Below are 16299 nucleotides of genomic sequence, written 5' to 3'. Positions count from 1 at the left end.
CCAAAAAAAAAAAAAAACAACCAACACACCCACCCTGCAGTGCCACATGACACATCCATCAGGTGGGCATTTATGACCCTCTATTTCTCTCTTCATTTGCTTTTGTAAACATGGTAGATTATTAGATAACAGAAAATCACTGACCTGTAACAAAGCTCCCTGGCCACTAGTGGTACTTGATGTGAGCGGAGGTGTATTTTTCAGATACATTCCTACAATTAAACATGGAATGTTCTCTCAACATGCTATTCAGCAAAAAGAAAAAAAAAATCCAAAACAACAATATGATATATACCTGATGAATCATTAAAAGCTTGGTGTCCATCACTGACAGTGAGAATATCCGCCAAATGAACAGGAAGTGAAGAAGTGATCTGCCTTTGGTCTGCAGGTACTCGTAACCCTGCCATGGAAAAAAAATTTGTTCTAAGTCTCTAAGCACACAACCAAATTGAAAATAAGTAGTAATAAATCAGAACCCCACCCCTTTTTTCCTCCCAAGGGCCAAGTGGCCAACTGTCCAAAAGATCAGATGGACAGATATTTAGGTTTGGACTATGCAGACTGAGATTTGAACATTGAAAGATGTTTAGAATTTGGAGAAAACCTTAAATGTAAATTGGTGCACTGAGATAATAATGAATAAGATCCTCTGAAAAACAGTGTTGAAGACTTTTATGCTAGGATCACATCAAATAATACATCTTAGCCCTTGATTACAATGAAACCCTAATCAATCTAAACCATCCAACTCATAAGTCACATGACTATTTTATTAATTAAAATTATATGAAGCTAAACTAAATAACGAAGGTAGTAGAATTAAAGGTATGCCCCTACACCACAAAGCATAAGAATAAAAGAGAAAAAGACATCATAGAACAAGAGTAGCAAGATCACAAACTTTTAATAACATAAAAAGTGACCAAGAGTAGCACCTTCTCCCTGATTTACAGCAGTTCGGAGTAATGTTTCCTGTTCCTGGATTTTTGCAGCTTGCGCCTTGTCTATAGTTGGGAGAATTGTTGGCCCCTGCCGAGTGCCAAAGTAGGCCTTACGTGTATCAGCTATGACCTTTTCAGCACTTTCACAAGCTGCTCCAATCATATCAATTCGGGTCTGCAAATAAAAGAAGAGGGAATCTCAGAATGCAACATGATAATAGTAGGAAGAATAACCACTACGTAATTACCTTCAGCTTCTCAATCTGTGAAGCAACAGAGAGGTTTTGCATGCCGAGGAGCAATTGCTCCCTTTTAGAGTTGTCTTCGATTTCCATCTCAGGCAACAGCTTTGATGACAACATAACAGGTAGAACTGCATGGGGAGGAAATAAAACACTAAGATATTTGATGAAGAATAAATCATTGAAAACGTTTCCATACAAAGAGGTGATGCTCCCTTGGGCAGTAAATTTCTTCCCAGCCACTTATCAAGTTTATCCAATGAACTGGGCAAAATAGAACTAAGGTGCTATAGCAACAGATGCAAAGTAAAGAAGAACATACTTGCAGCATTCTCAGCATTAACATTCTTAGGATGTACAACGAACGCCTTGGAAACCTTTTTGATGTCTTCAACTATATTAAACAGCTCCAAATTCACCATAGAAAACTGCCCTAAAATATCTTGCCTGGTATTAAATGATACAAAAAAGCTTATTCATATCTTGCCTGCCCCTATCAGAATATTGATCTCAAAGTTAAAAACTCTTTCAAAAGATCCTTTTGCTTACAAACACTAAGTCCTTGCTTTTAATTTACAAAGGAAACAGAAGGAGAACTTTGCTGTTTTAAATCAATTCCAATAACTAAGCAGAAATTGCAGGTAGAGCAGCAAAAAGGGAGAATGGCTAACCACTTAGGAACAGCATTTGTGCGAGCTATGGCGTCAAAGTCCTCAAGGATGCGAGAGATGGCTTTGAAGAGGCTGGTAGCTCGAATCTTTACAGACTCCAGGTTCAGCTGCTGTTGAACAGCAGGGTTCAGCTTCTCCACAACCCGTGCTGGTGGCTGTTGTGATGGTTGTTGATCCTGAGCTCCCACTACTCCTTCCATGGCTGCCATAGCTGTGAGACTAAAGCTTTTGTATCTAATCTTCTATAATTGTACTAAAGTTTCCACTGATGGACTAAGATGGCAAGTGACAGAATATGGCGACAAGGTTTCCTGCTCAAACTGAATGAACAAAATATTAATTAATAAAAAATAAAGTAACAGAATCAAATGCACATGATACCCTGCAACATATCTTCAATACTCTCTTTTCTTGAAAGTATGCCAGTATTTATAACTTATTTTATATTTCCAGGTACTAATAAGTACCAAGTTGTCTCAGATGTGGAGCTGAAGTGAGAAAGAAAAATACATCATTTGATCAAGCAACAGGTCCTTATTTTCAGATAGTGTGAAATCAGTATTCTTACAGCCATCACTAAAAAAAAAAAATTAAAAAAAAATTAAAAAAATCTGCTCATATGCAGTCCCAAAGAACGAGAGTGGTTTGACTTTGAGGGTGGTTGTAATCTTTGCAGTTGGAAGAGCGCAATCCTAAATCTCTGTGGTGCATTTTGTTAAGCTATCAGGTTTCCAAAGAGGAATTTGTGAGGCAAATTCTTGAACACTTCATATGCATTTTTATAAGAGTAATAAACACTAACAGCAGTAGTACAGGTTTTCTAAAACATTTCCAAACACACCTCCCTAATACACAATTAGGCAATTTAAGCTAATACTCTAATAGGGAGTACCATATGCATTATGCAGTATATTAGCATATGGAGTATTTAATTTAATTTGTATTCTAACAGGGAGCTAAGTACCATATGCAGTATATTAACAACAGGGAGTACAACGTACACTCGTACAGGGACCAAATTGAGAATATATAGTGATAACAATTGGGGAAATATAAACCACATACATGAACAATATACAAAATTGGAGATTGAAGATTTAGGGAATTAGGGATTTATCATTTATGAAATTAGGTTGAAGATTGGTTTGAACCTGAGCATTGCAAGTTGTGCCGACTTGCCGGAGTGTCGGATGACTGGACGACGGTCGCCGGTCGGACGGTGGTCAGTGGAGCAATGGGCTGAGTCGCTGATGAGGCGTGGCTGCGGTAGTGCGTAGTCGAGAAGATGACTGGGCCAATAAGCTTGCAGGAACACGCTTTTTAAAAACAAAAATTAATAATATTTATTTATTTATAATAATAAATATTTTTAATTTATACGGAGTAATAAATAAAAATATGTATTTTGAAAAATAAAATAAAAAAAATATGTGTTGACACCTCACGAATTTGACATGGTAAACAAGTCAATTTGAACTTCTTTTTTTTTTGCAAAACAGTAACTTGAACTTAATTGAACTATTTTGCATATTTAAGGGACTTGAATTGATCTTTTTTTACTTATGGGACTCAATTGCACTATCTACTCGACTTAGGGGTCCAATTTGACACTATTTCCTTCTTATAAAATTGCAAACATTTATGTTAGTGACAATTATAATTAATCTCTCGTATATTATTTTGCATACATATACTTTGAATTACTACTTTAAATAAACAAATTCAACATTCAATTACATATGCATGATCATCTCCTATAGAGAAGTACTTATTTAAAAATAAATATTGAGTTTTACCGGATTCGCAGAATGCGAGTGAAAAAATAATTCTATCATAAGAATCAAATGTAACCAAAATAATAATAATATGCTGAACTTGACAAAGTTAATTTAAAAAAGACAATTGTTGTCCCACAATTATATGAAAATAAATTTTGTTTGGTCTATCAATTATACAAAAGTTATTTGTCTTCTATCAATTATTTTATATATTTTTATATAGTTCTCTTGATTCTTTTGGAAGGGAATTTATTAAGTAAGATTTAGGACAAAAAATATACTTTGCAAGTAATTAATGGACAAAAGTAATGACAGTACAATTAAGAAGGAATGGAAACTACAACTTTCATACTATGCTGAGTAAATATCAAATGGTTAAAAAGAGAATGCCTCTTACCTTTTTTTTTTTTTTTTTTTAACCAAGACGAAAGAAGTTAATCATTAATAACCAAATGTTGAATATAAGTATGATAAACTGAAAATCAATAGCGAGGACCTGAGAAGCGGCTCTTGCTAAGGCATGTGTAACCTTATTCGTTGATCTAGACACAAAGCTAAACGACACGGAATCAAAATGTCGTTTTAGGTTAAGACAATCTGTAAGAACACATATTGCATAAGAGATATTTTGAGAGACCTAATTTAATAACACAAGTAAACTCTATTCGATAGTCAGAGAAAACAGCCACCTTACGTCACCCGCACTCCATAGCCTAAGATAAAGCTTCCTTTACCGCCATGACTTCTGCAATATGAGGATCACAAAGGCAACGAACAGGTGAACTTTGGACAGCTAGAAAGTTGTCATTCTCATTATGGACTATTGCCGCAACGTATCCTCCATCTTCACCAGGATCAACCGCAGCATCAACATGGATTCGGATTGAGTCACCAAACCCAACAACCACACCACCTACATTAACATTATTGTTAATGTTATGCTCATGCACCATAAAATCATTCTAATTATCCAATAAAGAATTTGCCCGCCGTAAAACATTACAAGGATCACATGGTTTAGAATTCCAAACAAACTCATTACGCCAAGTCCAGATAGACCAACATAAAGCGATACATCTATACTTCATACCAACATTACATCCGCCCATAACATAATAGAGGAACTCTTCAAAAGAAATAACTTCAGCCGGCACATATACAACAAACTGGTTAACCCAAAGGTCCTGCGTTTTTTGACAATTAACAAATAAATGCATTGGAGACTCAAGTTCAGAAAGACACAGGGGACAAGTAGCATATAAATCAAGTAGTCTCTTATCCTGATTAATTTCTCATTATATTTTTTTTTCATGTGACTTCCAATTATTGAATGTCTCATGAATCAATCAAGAATTTTTTTTTTTTTTGAAAACCAATCAAGAAAATTTAAATCAATCAAATAATGTCAAATCTTAAGAAAAAAATATAGGAAAAATAAATTAGAGTATATAGCATTACTCAAAAGATGTTTTCAAAATGTTTTCAAAAAAAAAAAGATGTTTTCAAAAAAAAAAAAGCATTACTCAAAAGATGAATTTGTTGTGGGACCAAAATGAAAATAATTATCTACGTTATCACATTTATGGTAGTTCATTCGTCACTTTCTGGCAGAAGTCCAGGTTTGTCTACTGGCGATCTTCTCTCTCTAGAGACACCTGCTGCCTTCTTCCTCGTCTCTCCGTATTGGCGCCTGTTTGCTTCTTTTTCGTCCTCTTATAAATCTACCTGAAATGTCGTCTCGAAGCCCTAGAAAATATTGAATTCAGCCTGATTTGTATGCACACATACACATACATGCTTGGATCGTCTTCCGCGTAATGTCTCAGTGGTTCAAACGTCGCGAGGTTCGTGCATTCGTGAAAATCTCCAGCTCTGCCTTCAAGAATACACGGAAACGCTTTATATATTCACGAACTTAGGCGTTAATTATTAGTAATTTAATTTTTTTGGCTTTCTACTGCTTGATTCATCTGATGTTTATGGATTTTCTGCAAATTGGAATATAGGCAGTTAGGAATTGAAGTGTGTTATGAGTATCTTCTGGAACTATATCTGTGTCTTCATTTTGCTTGCCGTTTCTTTTGATGGAAGTGACTGTTTGTGGTCAAGAGGTGCTGGATTGAGCTCGTAGGAATGTAGTTTCAGATTTTTTAGCGTTTATGCAAAACATTTAATTAAATGTTTTGCTTGAGGTTTCTCATGTGCTAACTGTGGTATTGCATGGAGTTTGGCTCTAAAAGTATTATGTCTTTTCACAAGTGGAGTTGTTTCTGTAAATGGAAAAGTATTATTGGCTTATCCAGTTCCTCAAATAGAATTAAATTCTTGATCTTTCAATTTTGTGTAAAAAAAAAAAATCAATTATCCATTTCATTGCATGAGAACCTATAATTCTATATTACAAAAATGTAACTCTAAAACAATTGGTTCTAGAAATTCATTTTAACCTTAAATAAATATGCAAAATTATCGGAGTGGAGCATGAAGGTAAGAGACAGATCCATGGACAACATTATAGGCTAGGTTGTAATGATAATAATTCCAGGGAAAGATTTTTATAGTGTTACTATAGGGATATACTAAGTTTGCTATTTTTCAAGACAATGGTGGAAATAAACTCTGACACCCATAGGGGGTTTAGTTAGCCATGATAAGTGTGGATGTAATGTTTTGATAGCTATACTGGCTAACTGCTTGTTGCATGTTCTTACTTCTTAGAATGTCTTCTATGTTAGTCAGTATCTGAGGCAGGTGATAATATATTGAATGGGATCTCTTTTCCTGACTGCCTAACTAATTTTCTATTCTGCAGGTACCTTTGTGTCTATTGAGATGTTAATTAGGCACTATAGCTCTTGTGAATTCTACAGTGTAATCTGGAGCCAAGTCGCCAACACTTTCCACAATGCAAATAGTGTCAAATGATAGTCAGGCAGACGATAGTTCAGAAAGAGAGCCCATCTTAACTCATTCTAATGCTGTAGAGGAATCTGATGAATCTTCTCCTGCAATTGAAATTACAGTGAGTGGGGATTGTTCCACCAATTCTGATGATTCATCAAGTTTTGAGGCTGATGGAAGTCAATTGCTGTTAAACATAGAGCAGCCACAATGCCGTATATGCCTTGATACTGAAGGTTTGGTATACATGTTGTGCCACGTATTACTGGTTTCATAGGTTGCTAAGCTATTAACATCATTAAGGTTACTAACTTCTCTAATGTAAAGGATGCTCTTATACAATTATATACTTATGGATTTTGGTTGACATTATTATGAATGCAGAGTCTGGACAAAAGCAACATATTTATTCACATTAAAATCTGTGTCTATCTTGGTTGCATTTTGTAGGAGATGATTTGATTGCACCATGCCACTGTAAGGGAACCCAAAAATATGTCCACAGGTCATGTCTCGATAATTGGAGGTCTACAAAGGTAATATATGCTTATCTTAGTTTCTTATGGTAAGATGTTTTGCTTTCTCCTTTTCTTAAATTGGTATCTGGAGATATAAGATTTTGATCGAAGAAGTTTTTCAGAGAAAGATGTAACAGAAGCACCTTGATTACTTCATAGGGATCCATTAACTATCCCTAGTGAAGTGGTGAGAAAATTAAAGAACCAGGAATGGAATGAATTGAAAACTAAGAAGTTAGACTCAAAAAATATACTCCGTAATAAATAGTGGGGGAGATTGGCAATATCCAATGCTGTTGACTAGGAAGGAAATATAGGCACCGGGTCCACCATTTGGATCATACTAAAGGACTAAAAAAGTACAACCATAAAGAAATGGTATAAAAGGATCAGATGGGCACTCACACACGTGTTGTATATATACATCCCCCTACTTGTTCAAGTGCTTCTAGAAATTTTCTTTGTAAAAGGTTAATGATGTAGCTTCCAAGATGCGACCACACTAATAAGTTTGCACGAATTAAAAGCGCTTTAATGTTTTCTCCAGTTCAAGGTTGATACAAGATGATTTATTCTTTCTTTCCAAATTAAATATCTATTTAACCACTGCACCTTTGTGGTAAAGTCTTCTTACTGAGTATCTTTGTCTGATCAATGTTGTGACAGACCCCCCCCCCCCCCCNGTTGCATGTTCTTACTTCTTAGAATGTCTTCTATGTTAGTCAGTATCTGAGGCAGGTGATAATATATTGAATGGGATCTCTTTTCCTGACTGCCTAACTAATTTTCTATTCTGCAGGTACCTTTGTGTCTATTGAGATGTTAATTAGGCACTATAGCTCTTGTGAATTCTACAGTGTAATCTGGAGCCAAGTCGCCAACACTTTCCACAATGCAAATAGTGTCAAATGATAGTCAGGCAGACGATAGTTCAGAAAGAGAGCCCATCTTAACTCATTCTAATGCTGTAGAGGAATCTGATGAATCTTCTCCTGCAATTGAAATTACAGTGAGTGGGGATTGTTCCACCAATTCTGATGATTCATCAAGTTTTGAGGCTGATGGAAGTCAATTGCTGTTAAACATAGAGCAGCCACAATGCCGTATATGCCTTGATACTGAAGGTTTGGTATACATGTTGTGCCACGTATTACTGGTTTCATAGGTTGCTAAGCTATTAACATCATTAAGGTTACTAACTTCTCTAATGTAAAGGATGCTCTTATACAATTATATACTTATGGATTTTGGTTGACATTATTATGAATGCAGAGTCTGGACAAAAGCAACATATTTATTCACATTAAAATCTGTGTCTATCTTGGTTGCATTTTGTAGGAGATGATTTGATTGCACCATGCCACTGTAAGGGAACCCAAAAATATGTCCACAGGTCATGTCTCGATAATTGGAGGTCTACAAAGGTAATATATGCTTATCTTAGTTTCTTATGGTAAGATGTTTTGCTTTCTCCTTTTCTTAAATTGGTATCTGGAGATATAAGATTTTGATCGAAGAAGTTTTTCAGAGAAAGATGTAACAGAAGCACCTTGATTACTTCATAGGGATCCATTAACTATCCCTAGTGAAGTGGTGAGAAAATTAAAGAACCAGGAATGGAATGAATTGAAAACTAAGAAGTTAGACTCAAAAAATATACTCCGTAATAAATAGTGGGGGAGATTGGCAATATCCAATGCTGTTGACTAGGAAGGAAATATAGGCACCGGGTCCACCATTTGGATCATACTAAAGGACTAAAAAAGTACAACCATAAAGAAATGGTATAAAAGGATCAGATGGGCACTCACACACGTGTTGTATATATACATCCCCCTACTTGTTCAAGTGCTTCTAGAAATTTTCTTTGTAAAAGGTTAATGATGTAGCTTCCAAGATGCGACCACACTAATAAGTTTGCACGAATTAAAAGCGCTTTAATGTTTTCTCCAGTTCAAGGTTGATACAAGATGATTTATTCTTTCTTTCCAAATTAAATATCTATTTAACCACTGCACCTTTGTGGTAAAGTCTTCTTACTGAGTATCTTTGTCTGATCAATGTTGTGACAGACCCCCCCCCCCCTCTCTCCCTGCTAAAAAAAGGAAGTGTACCCACAAAAAAAGTGTAATCATACTGTCATTCCGGATATTGGCAATAGTGCAATACGATAATCTGAAGAGTATGTTAGAGTCTTGCAATTTCCTTGTCGTTTACCCTTGTTATTTATGTTTGAAGGAATAGAACTGCTTCATTCATGGACTTTTGTGCTAACTGTTTTCAGTGTTTTGTGCTTCTATTCATTTTTCCAGGAGGGTTTTGCTTTTGCTCACTGCACAGAATGCAAAGCGAAGTTTATATTGCGGGCAAATGTACCACCTGGTCGATGGTGGTTAAGATTAAAATTTCAGTTCCTTGTTGCAAGAGATCATGCTTTCATTTTTCTTGTTGTCCAGCTGGTAATTACATAATTTTCTCTTCACTTGTTGCTTGCTCTAATGAAGAATGCTCCTTTCAAGCCTTTAGTTAATAAAAGAGCATATTCCACAGATTGTAGCAATTTTAGCAGTCCTTGTGTACAAATTTTATGGAGATGAGTTGCGGGAAATGTTTGGTTATGAAGAACATCCGTACGGGTTTTATATAATGGCAGGTATACTATAGCCTGGTTTGTTCTCTCAATTTCAATAGTTGTTTTTTTCTTCTTCTTTGAATTTGTTGTGGATTTAACTGGAATTGGAGAGGAAAGAGTAGCCAAGTTGCTCTGCCACTCTGGTTATCTAGGTTTAATGTAGTCTTTTCACAATAACATCCCTTCTTAGCTTGATTGTTTGAACTTTGCAGTTTTGTCAATTGTGGTGGTGGGATTGCTTTATGGTTTCTTCATAGCAATAATTTGTGGACAAAGGATCAATGAACGCCACTACCATGTTCTTGCGAAACCTGAACTCACAAAGGTATAGTATTTGTTGCTAATCTAGAAATTATAATTGCCAGGACAATAGTCAGTTATCTATCATTGCCTAATTCATTAATGAAAAGAAAATCAATGAGATACTGCACTATGTTTTTGACTTGTACATGTGATAATTCAATGAAAAAGCATTCTTTTGGGATTAAATAACAAGTGAGGCATACTGTTTTCCGTTACCTCTTTTTTCCCCCGGAATTTCTTGTGGTGGTATCTTTGTTTTTCTGAGTTCTTAATATTCTCTTCTGAGCAATATTTTCTTAATGGTTTGTTAATGATATATTTAACATGTTCACACTTTCATTATTTAACTGATAGGAGTTTGTGGTAGAAGATCGGGAATCATTAAATAAGAATGTTCCGGAACTTGACCCTAGTCATGTGTCAGAGCTAAGGATGTTGGGCCTGTATTAAGGTATGAATCTGCTGTTGCGTATTGACAAGTATGAACTCTGCATCCTTGATAATTAGTAGCAAAGTCCTTTTAGTTTTCCTTATTATTGTATTTTTAATTTTCTGTGTGATAAAGGCTTAATGGCGATCTAATTGAGATCAGCTATCTATACTATCCATATTAATGTATTATAAGATTGGAGAAAGTATGTACAAGGTTGAGGGGAGCAGATTTTTGTGACATTACGATTGGGATTGGGGACCCCGGGGGGTTGGGGGCAGTGGAGAATTGACCAGTTTTCATTGGGATATTTTGGTCAAGCAAGCAACAGATATCTTAAATCATTTTATACATAAGAGATTTTACTCCCGTTTTCATACAAAATGTTTGATTTCATTAGCCTTCATAATGGTTGCAGTGCTTCCATTTTCTTTCTTTTTTCTTTTCATTTTTAACCGTAATAAGGATATTGGAAAAAGGTAAAATAATTCATTTACATACAAGACTCAGCATAATTCATACACACTCATAATCATGATGCATCCACTCTTATATTATAGTCATATACTCCGATATGAGGTATAAACATATTACTTCATTTGATTAGACATGATACAAGGAAAATGCATCAATGATGTATCTGCAATTTTATTTTCTTGCAGGATTGGCCTCCCATGACTATGAATGTAAATTCTACTCTCAACAAAGAACTTGTGAACTATATATTATATTCCTCCTCAAAGTTGGGTTTCCATGGTCCCTAAATTAGAAATATACATGTTCTATGTTCTTGCCCTGCCAGGAGCTTCTTCTGCAAATAGGAGGAACTACATTTGACCCTGAAGTTAAGGTTTAATGCTGGTCATTTGTAAATCGTCTGTGTGAGTGCATTGCTGACTGTCATAGGCATAGGAGGTTTGTTGGCAAAACAATTGATTTATGGATCTTTTCTATTAACTAATTTAAAAACATAGAATTCATCTATACTTGTCCATTCTAGTTTTGCAGATCATTTCATTTTGCGTTAATTTCAATTCTCTACTTTTTTATTTTTAGTTTTTTAAATTGGAGAATATATATGCAAACATATTCTTTGTTTTTTTTTTTCTCAAAAAAGATTTTTTTTAAAATTAATAAACACATTTGGAGACAAAAGCTTGTTCTTATTTTGTAGGAACAGATACTAAAAATAAAACACGCTTTGCTTTATATTGAGCATTAGTTAGAGACAAAAACTTTGTCACTCTATCAAAGGTTATTGCCTAATGTTTTTCATGTAATTAAAAAAATATTTCGTAAATAATAATAAAGAAAAAATATTTTTGGGAAAGCCCAATAGAAAATTACTGAAAAAAGCCATAAGTATTGTAACAATTATATAAAATGAAAATAGATGGAATAAGATTGCATTAAGAATTTTATAAAAAAAAAAATAAAAATAAAGAGGAATGTTATCATATTATTTTCTTAAAAATCGATAAAAAAATAATATATCAAAATTTTATTAATTTAATGAATAACATAAATACATATATAAATAACCATAATATCTATAATATATACATGTGTCTTATACAAAATTATTAAATGTTCAATACTAAAAATTTGTGATCTCAATGTGGATTCTTTTTTAGCTCAGGAAAATTATATGAATTTACATTTTGCAGTTTCTAAAATAAAAAAATAAAAAAATAAAAAAAACAATAAATATTTCTAATATATCTCGTCAATCATATTTCAAATTTTAATCAATTAATGTACGTGGACGGAAGTATCCTCAGGCAATTACGGAGTCGGAGTACAGTACAACCAAATCAAACGCGCATTTAGATTTAACTTTCATCTCCTGAAGCTAGGGTTAGGGTTTCAATCGGATTCAATCAGATCTCTACGAAGATGGCGATGAGGAACTTCTACAACGAGATAAAGGGCATGAAAGTGAAGGAGGTGCCGGCGCACCTGAAACCGATGCTGTCCATCAGTTACCTCAAGAATGCGTTCAAGAGGGGCTTGGATAACTACCACGCCAAGTATATTGAGACCAACTCCATCGATCCTCTCTATCACGTCTGTTTTGGCGGCATGGCTTTCTCCTACCTCGTCGCTCTTCCCGAGGAGCGCCGTCATCTCGAGCATCAACAGCATGCCAAGGAGCACGGCAGTCACTGATTCATTTTCATTTCGTTTCCTTTCCTTCAAGGTATCATGCGTATACTTAAAGTTTAATTTGATTCCTTGAACTTATTGTGACGCATTAGTAATAGGAGTGTTTGATTTTCCTCTTGATGTTAACCAGGTCTTAATTATCCTGTTTAAATTCATTATTTACGAATGTATATTGGTTCATGTTTTGTTAAAAATTTTGATTGGGTTTGGGCCTTCTTTTCGCCTATTTGTTCTAATTGTTATTTTATTTTATGTTGTTTTAATTTGTTTTTGGTGGTTTGACAATTTACTGAAAGTTACAGTCTGTTGGACATCATGAGATGTGCTCAGAATACCTATTTCTTGCCCTTGTATACAGCAAACATGGTTTAACAATCAATGTTGTATAAAACTATAATTTAGCAGCTGTTATGCAGTTATGCTACTTCCATCTCAAAGCTTTCCCAGGAATCAAGGATTCCTTTTCCATCTTCTGTTATGGTTTTTAAATTTACTGGGGGCAAGGGAGTGGTTATTATTGCCCAAAAGATGCTTTCCCTGTTTCCAGTTTGACGTACTGCTTAAACAAGCAGTTCCTCCAGTATTGACTTTGAATGAGATGAAATGAGGGATCATGTGGTATGTTGCTGTTGTGCAATTAGATGGACTATTGCACTCCACCTACCATCTTCAAATTTCTAGGATATGATATCAAAGTTGTAATGGAATAAAAACTATAAATTTTGAACAAGATGCTATTCCCAATTCTAATGGACTGTTAAGCATACTCCTACAACCTTCTATTTATATGTTTTTATTAGAATCCTTTACTGTCATTGGTCACATGGTGTGATATGCTCTATTTCTACAGAGACAGACTGAATTCCTCCATGTCTCATAGGCATTTTGTTTCTTAATATTATACTCCGTAACTTTTAGCTTCTTAGCCTAAGACTTTGATAGATTGAACATACATTTGCAACCTCGTTTGACTTGAGTAATTCTACATGTACTCTCATTTTTTACTCCCTATGATGTGGCATGCTTTGATTGCTTAATATAATAGGGGGTCATGATTTTTATCCATTTTTTTTTCCTCCAATAAAATTGAACACTTAGTGGGAGTAAAAGTTGGGAGCAAGCTTTTGGAGTCCAAGTAGTATTTTTTATTTGACTTTGTATACTGTATTTGATGCTTAGAATAATGTCATAACTCATAACATGAATTGTTTACATTGTTTGGGGTGGGAGAATTCTTTGCATTCTGCGTTTTGCTGAAATAGCCCTTCAGTCTCCGAAATGACTTGTGGCAACTACTATTCTTATCTTATACACGTGTGTGTGTGTTTTGGGAAGAGTTGGAAATGATTGATGGGACAGAAGTGTACCGATGGCCAGTGAAGTCATTGCAATATTGTACAGGCACATTATAAATGAGCTGACGAAGTGATTAACGAAAGTAGATTCATTGATTTTTATAGGTTTTTCAGTTAGTTTTGGCTTTGACATTTGTTAAGCTATTGTGATTTGTGATCGCTCAGAGTGCTAGACAGTAGAGGGAAAACATGTCTTCTCAAGTATTCTGTAATGGCGAAAGCCTTTTATCAAAAAGCCTCTGTAGAAATGGATATTTGTGCTAGTACCATTATTAGAGAAGATAAAAAAGGAGAAAAACCAAATTTGTGTTGTCAGTATGTTAACATTTTAATAAAAATGCAATAGTTCCCTACTCTGACTTGCTGATTTTCCTTTCGGTTGCAGATTCTGCAAAGCTTGAGCGGCGACTTCACAAGGGCGAGAACCGAAGTCTGATGGTTGCTATTTGTTTCAATGTATCAAAAGTACAAGTATTGAAAGTCCAATCTTGGATCAACAAAATAAATTTCTGAAAACCCTTACCATGTTGACTATCAAGTTTGCCGGGATTATGTGATATAAATGTTGTTCCATTTGCAACTTTAAAGTAATCATGAAGACTCAATTTTTATAATAATGCTAAATTCTGATGGGCATGGCTATTGTGTGAACGGTGATTAAAGGGCAAGTTGGTTAGCTTGAAAGGACAGGTTGGCTTGATTGATTCAAATTTCATGTGTTAGGTGACAGTTGATCAACCTTGTCTGGTGACGAACAGCTAACTGATTGCTTCAAGACAATTACCTGCAGGCAGTTGTCAACATATTACTGAAAAATTTTATGTGGGTTCTACTCAGACTACACGTACCAAGTGGCCATTGGTACACCTTGAGATATTCTCATGTGGACACTATTTCTCAAGCACTTTTCGCAATAATATCTGTTCCTCCCAGATTTGGCCAGTGGTCAATGGAAAATGATAGGCGATCATAAATTCATAATGCGCTATGTCAGATGAAACTTACAAGTAATTTTGCCATTACAAATGCAAAAATTGTAAATGAGCGTTTTACTTGGTTTAAATCCAATGTCGGGTGAAATTTAGGATTAATTTTGCCTTTATAAAGGAAAATGCTTTTTTACTTTCTCATAATCTTTTCTCTTGACAGGAGGAAAAATTAAGAAGGTAAAATTTTGGAGGGGTGAATAAGGACATCTCCAACAATGGGTTATTTAGAGTTTTTTCTCCCTCGTTCAATGTGATAGGAGGAAAAGTTAAGAAGTTGTTTTGGATCGGGGTGCACAATCCTTGGTCCACGATATAAATTACCAAATAAGCTTTGAGCTTATTTAAGATATACATGTTAGTCTTTGCATTGTATTCACAAATTCTCAAAAATTAGAAATACAATTTATCTCTTCAAAAAAGAAATACAATTTATATTGTAGATGTTCACAATTCTAATACTAAAAATACACAATTTAGATAGGTGGACCATGGTCCATGGTATAACAACTGGTTTCCATCCCTTTCAGAGGTAAGCTATGATGAATAATGGACTCCGATAGGAATTTGGAATCTAGGAGGTGATGAAAATGAGGCTTATATAGGGTGCAGGGTATTATAACTTATAAACGGGGAGGGGGATTCCCCGCCCCCGAATAATCCCCGTGGGGATGGGGATGGGGGAATTTTTCCCTCCCCGGTGGGGACGGGGACGGGGATGGAGAATGGGGAAGAAAGTCGGGGGCGAGGATGGGGTATGTCCCCTGCCCCCACCCCGTCCCGTTGACATCCCTATCTACAAACCAACCAAACAATTTTATTGCATACATGCATGAAAATTAAAGATAGATTTGCAAAGTCTTGAATTGAAAAATAAATGTCTTCAGTGAGACATCCTCAGCCAACAGAAGGGTTAAAACAAATTCTAACTTCAATGAAATAGTTAATAAGATAGTATGCTACACATTGAAGTCGCACCTCAACATTGTTTATGGCAGCTCGAATTGCATCTTGAATAAGGTATCTTGGACCGAAGGTTTCCGGTGTAATGCCCTTTGCTTGTATGCATGAAGAATGTTGTTCATGTTAAGCAACTCTATACTTTTTGATAAAATATTCTGCTTGATTGAAAAGCTATAGGAATATCTCCCATGGCGTAACCATTCCAGTCTCCAAAATCCTTGCAAGGATTTTGAAGACTGGAATGGGAATTGAACGTGTGGGAGATATTCTTATAATCTTTTCAATCAAGCAGAATATTTTACCAAAGGTTTAGAGTTGCTTAATATGAGGAATAACATACTGCACGCCCTACAAGCAAAGGGCCACTGCACCCTAAGCATTTCGCATCAATGACAAAAAAACCATGTCTT

At 35.2% G+C, this 16299-nt stretch overlaps 3 protein-coding genes across 5 annotated transcripts in view; 2 read left to right on the top strand and 1 right to left on the bottom strand.

Moving 5' to 3' along the window:
• The window catches only part of LOC116022739 (mediator of RNA polymerase II transcription subunit 8), a 9488-nt gene extending 6330 nt beyond the window's left edge, over window positions 1–3158 (bottom strand). For both annotated transcript variants that reach the window (XM_031263593.1, XM_031263594.1), the window contains exons 1-7: window positions 3009–3158; window positions 1858–2177; window positions 1509–1633; window positions 1193–1317; window positions 939–1119; window positions 296–403; window positions 145–212 (exon numbers count right to left, since the gene is read on the bottom strand). In XM_031263593.1, the coding sequence (XP_031119453.1) occupies window positions 145–212; window positions 296–403; window positions 939–1119; window positions 1193–1317; window positions 1509–1633; window positions 1858–2066 (816 nt within the window). In that variant the 5' untranslated portion in view covers window positions 2067–2177; window positions 3009–3158. The remainder of the gene's footprint in view (window positions 1–144; window positions 213–295; window positions 404–938; window positions 1120–1192; window positions 1318–1508; window positions 1634–1857; window positions 2178–3008) is intronic.
• A 2071-nt stretch (window positions 3159–5229) lies between these two features.
• On the top strand, window positions 5230–11418 carry LOC116023091 (E3 ubiquitin-protein ligase MARCH8-like). 2 transcript variants are annotated; one of them, XM_031264058.1, is made up of 8 exons: window positions 5230–5479; window positions 6448–6772; window positions 6987–7072; window positions 9367–9513; window positions 9605–9707; window positions 9899–10011; window positions 10344–10440; window positions 11082–11418. In XM_031264058.1, exons 2-7 carry the CDS (start codon window positions 6541–6543, stop codon window positions 10437–10439), a joined length of 777 nt encoding a protein of 258 aa, XP_031119918.1. In that variant the 5' UTR covers window positions 5230–5479; window positions 6448–6540; the 3' UTR covers window position 10440; window positions 11082–11418. The 2 variants fall into 2 exon arrangements, with proteins under 2 accessions (XP_031119918.1, XP_031119917.1); XM_031264057.1 differs by lacking the exons at window positions 5230–5479; window positions 6448–6772; window positions 6987–7072 and adding exons at window positions 7824–8178; window positions 8393–8478.
• Window positions 11419–12203: 785 nt separating this feature from the next.
• LOC116021612 lies at window positions 12204–14576 on the top strand. Its single transcript, XM_031262063.1, has 2 exons — window positions 12204–12619; window positions 14326–14576. The coding sequence occupies exon 1, from the start codon at window positions 12316–12318 to the stop codon at window positions 12586–12588; it is 273 nt and encodes a 90-aa protein (XP_031117923.1). The 5' UTR covers window positions 12204–12315; the 3' UTR covers window positions 12589–12619; window positions 14326–14576.
• Window positions 14577–16299: the final 1723 nt, after the last annotated feature.

Source organism: Ipomoea triloba, chromosome 6 (genome assembly GCF_003576645.1).
Source record: "Ipomoea triloba cultivar NCNSP0323 chromosome 6, ASM357664v1".
Classification (NCBI taxonomy): Eukaryota; Viridiplantae; Streptophyta; class Magnoliopsida; order Solanales; family Convolvulaceae; genus Ipomoea; species Ipomoea triloba.
Note: the sequence above shows the minus strand (reverse complement) of the source record. Positions and strands in the feature narration are given on the sequence as shown.

Bases quoted from the DNA above. Each gene is read 5' to 3' on its own strand.
- LOC116023091 (XM_031264058.1), top strand. From the start codon at position 6,541: ATGCAAATAGTGTCAAATGATAGTCAGGCAGACGATAGTTCAGAAAGA. The intron at 9,514-9,604 runs GTAATTACATAA...CATATTCCACAG, and splicing joins TTTTTCTTGTTGTCCAGCTG to ATTGTAGCAATTTTAGCAGT. The intron at 10,012-10,343 runs GTATAGTATTTG...TTTAACTGATAG, and splicing joins CGAAACCTGAACTCACAAAG to GAGTTTGTGGTAGAAGATCG.
- LOC116021612 (XM_031262063.1), top strand. From the start codon at position 12,316: ATGGCGATGAGGAACTTCTACAACGAGATAAAGGGCATGAAAGTGAAG.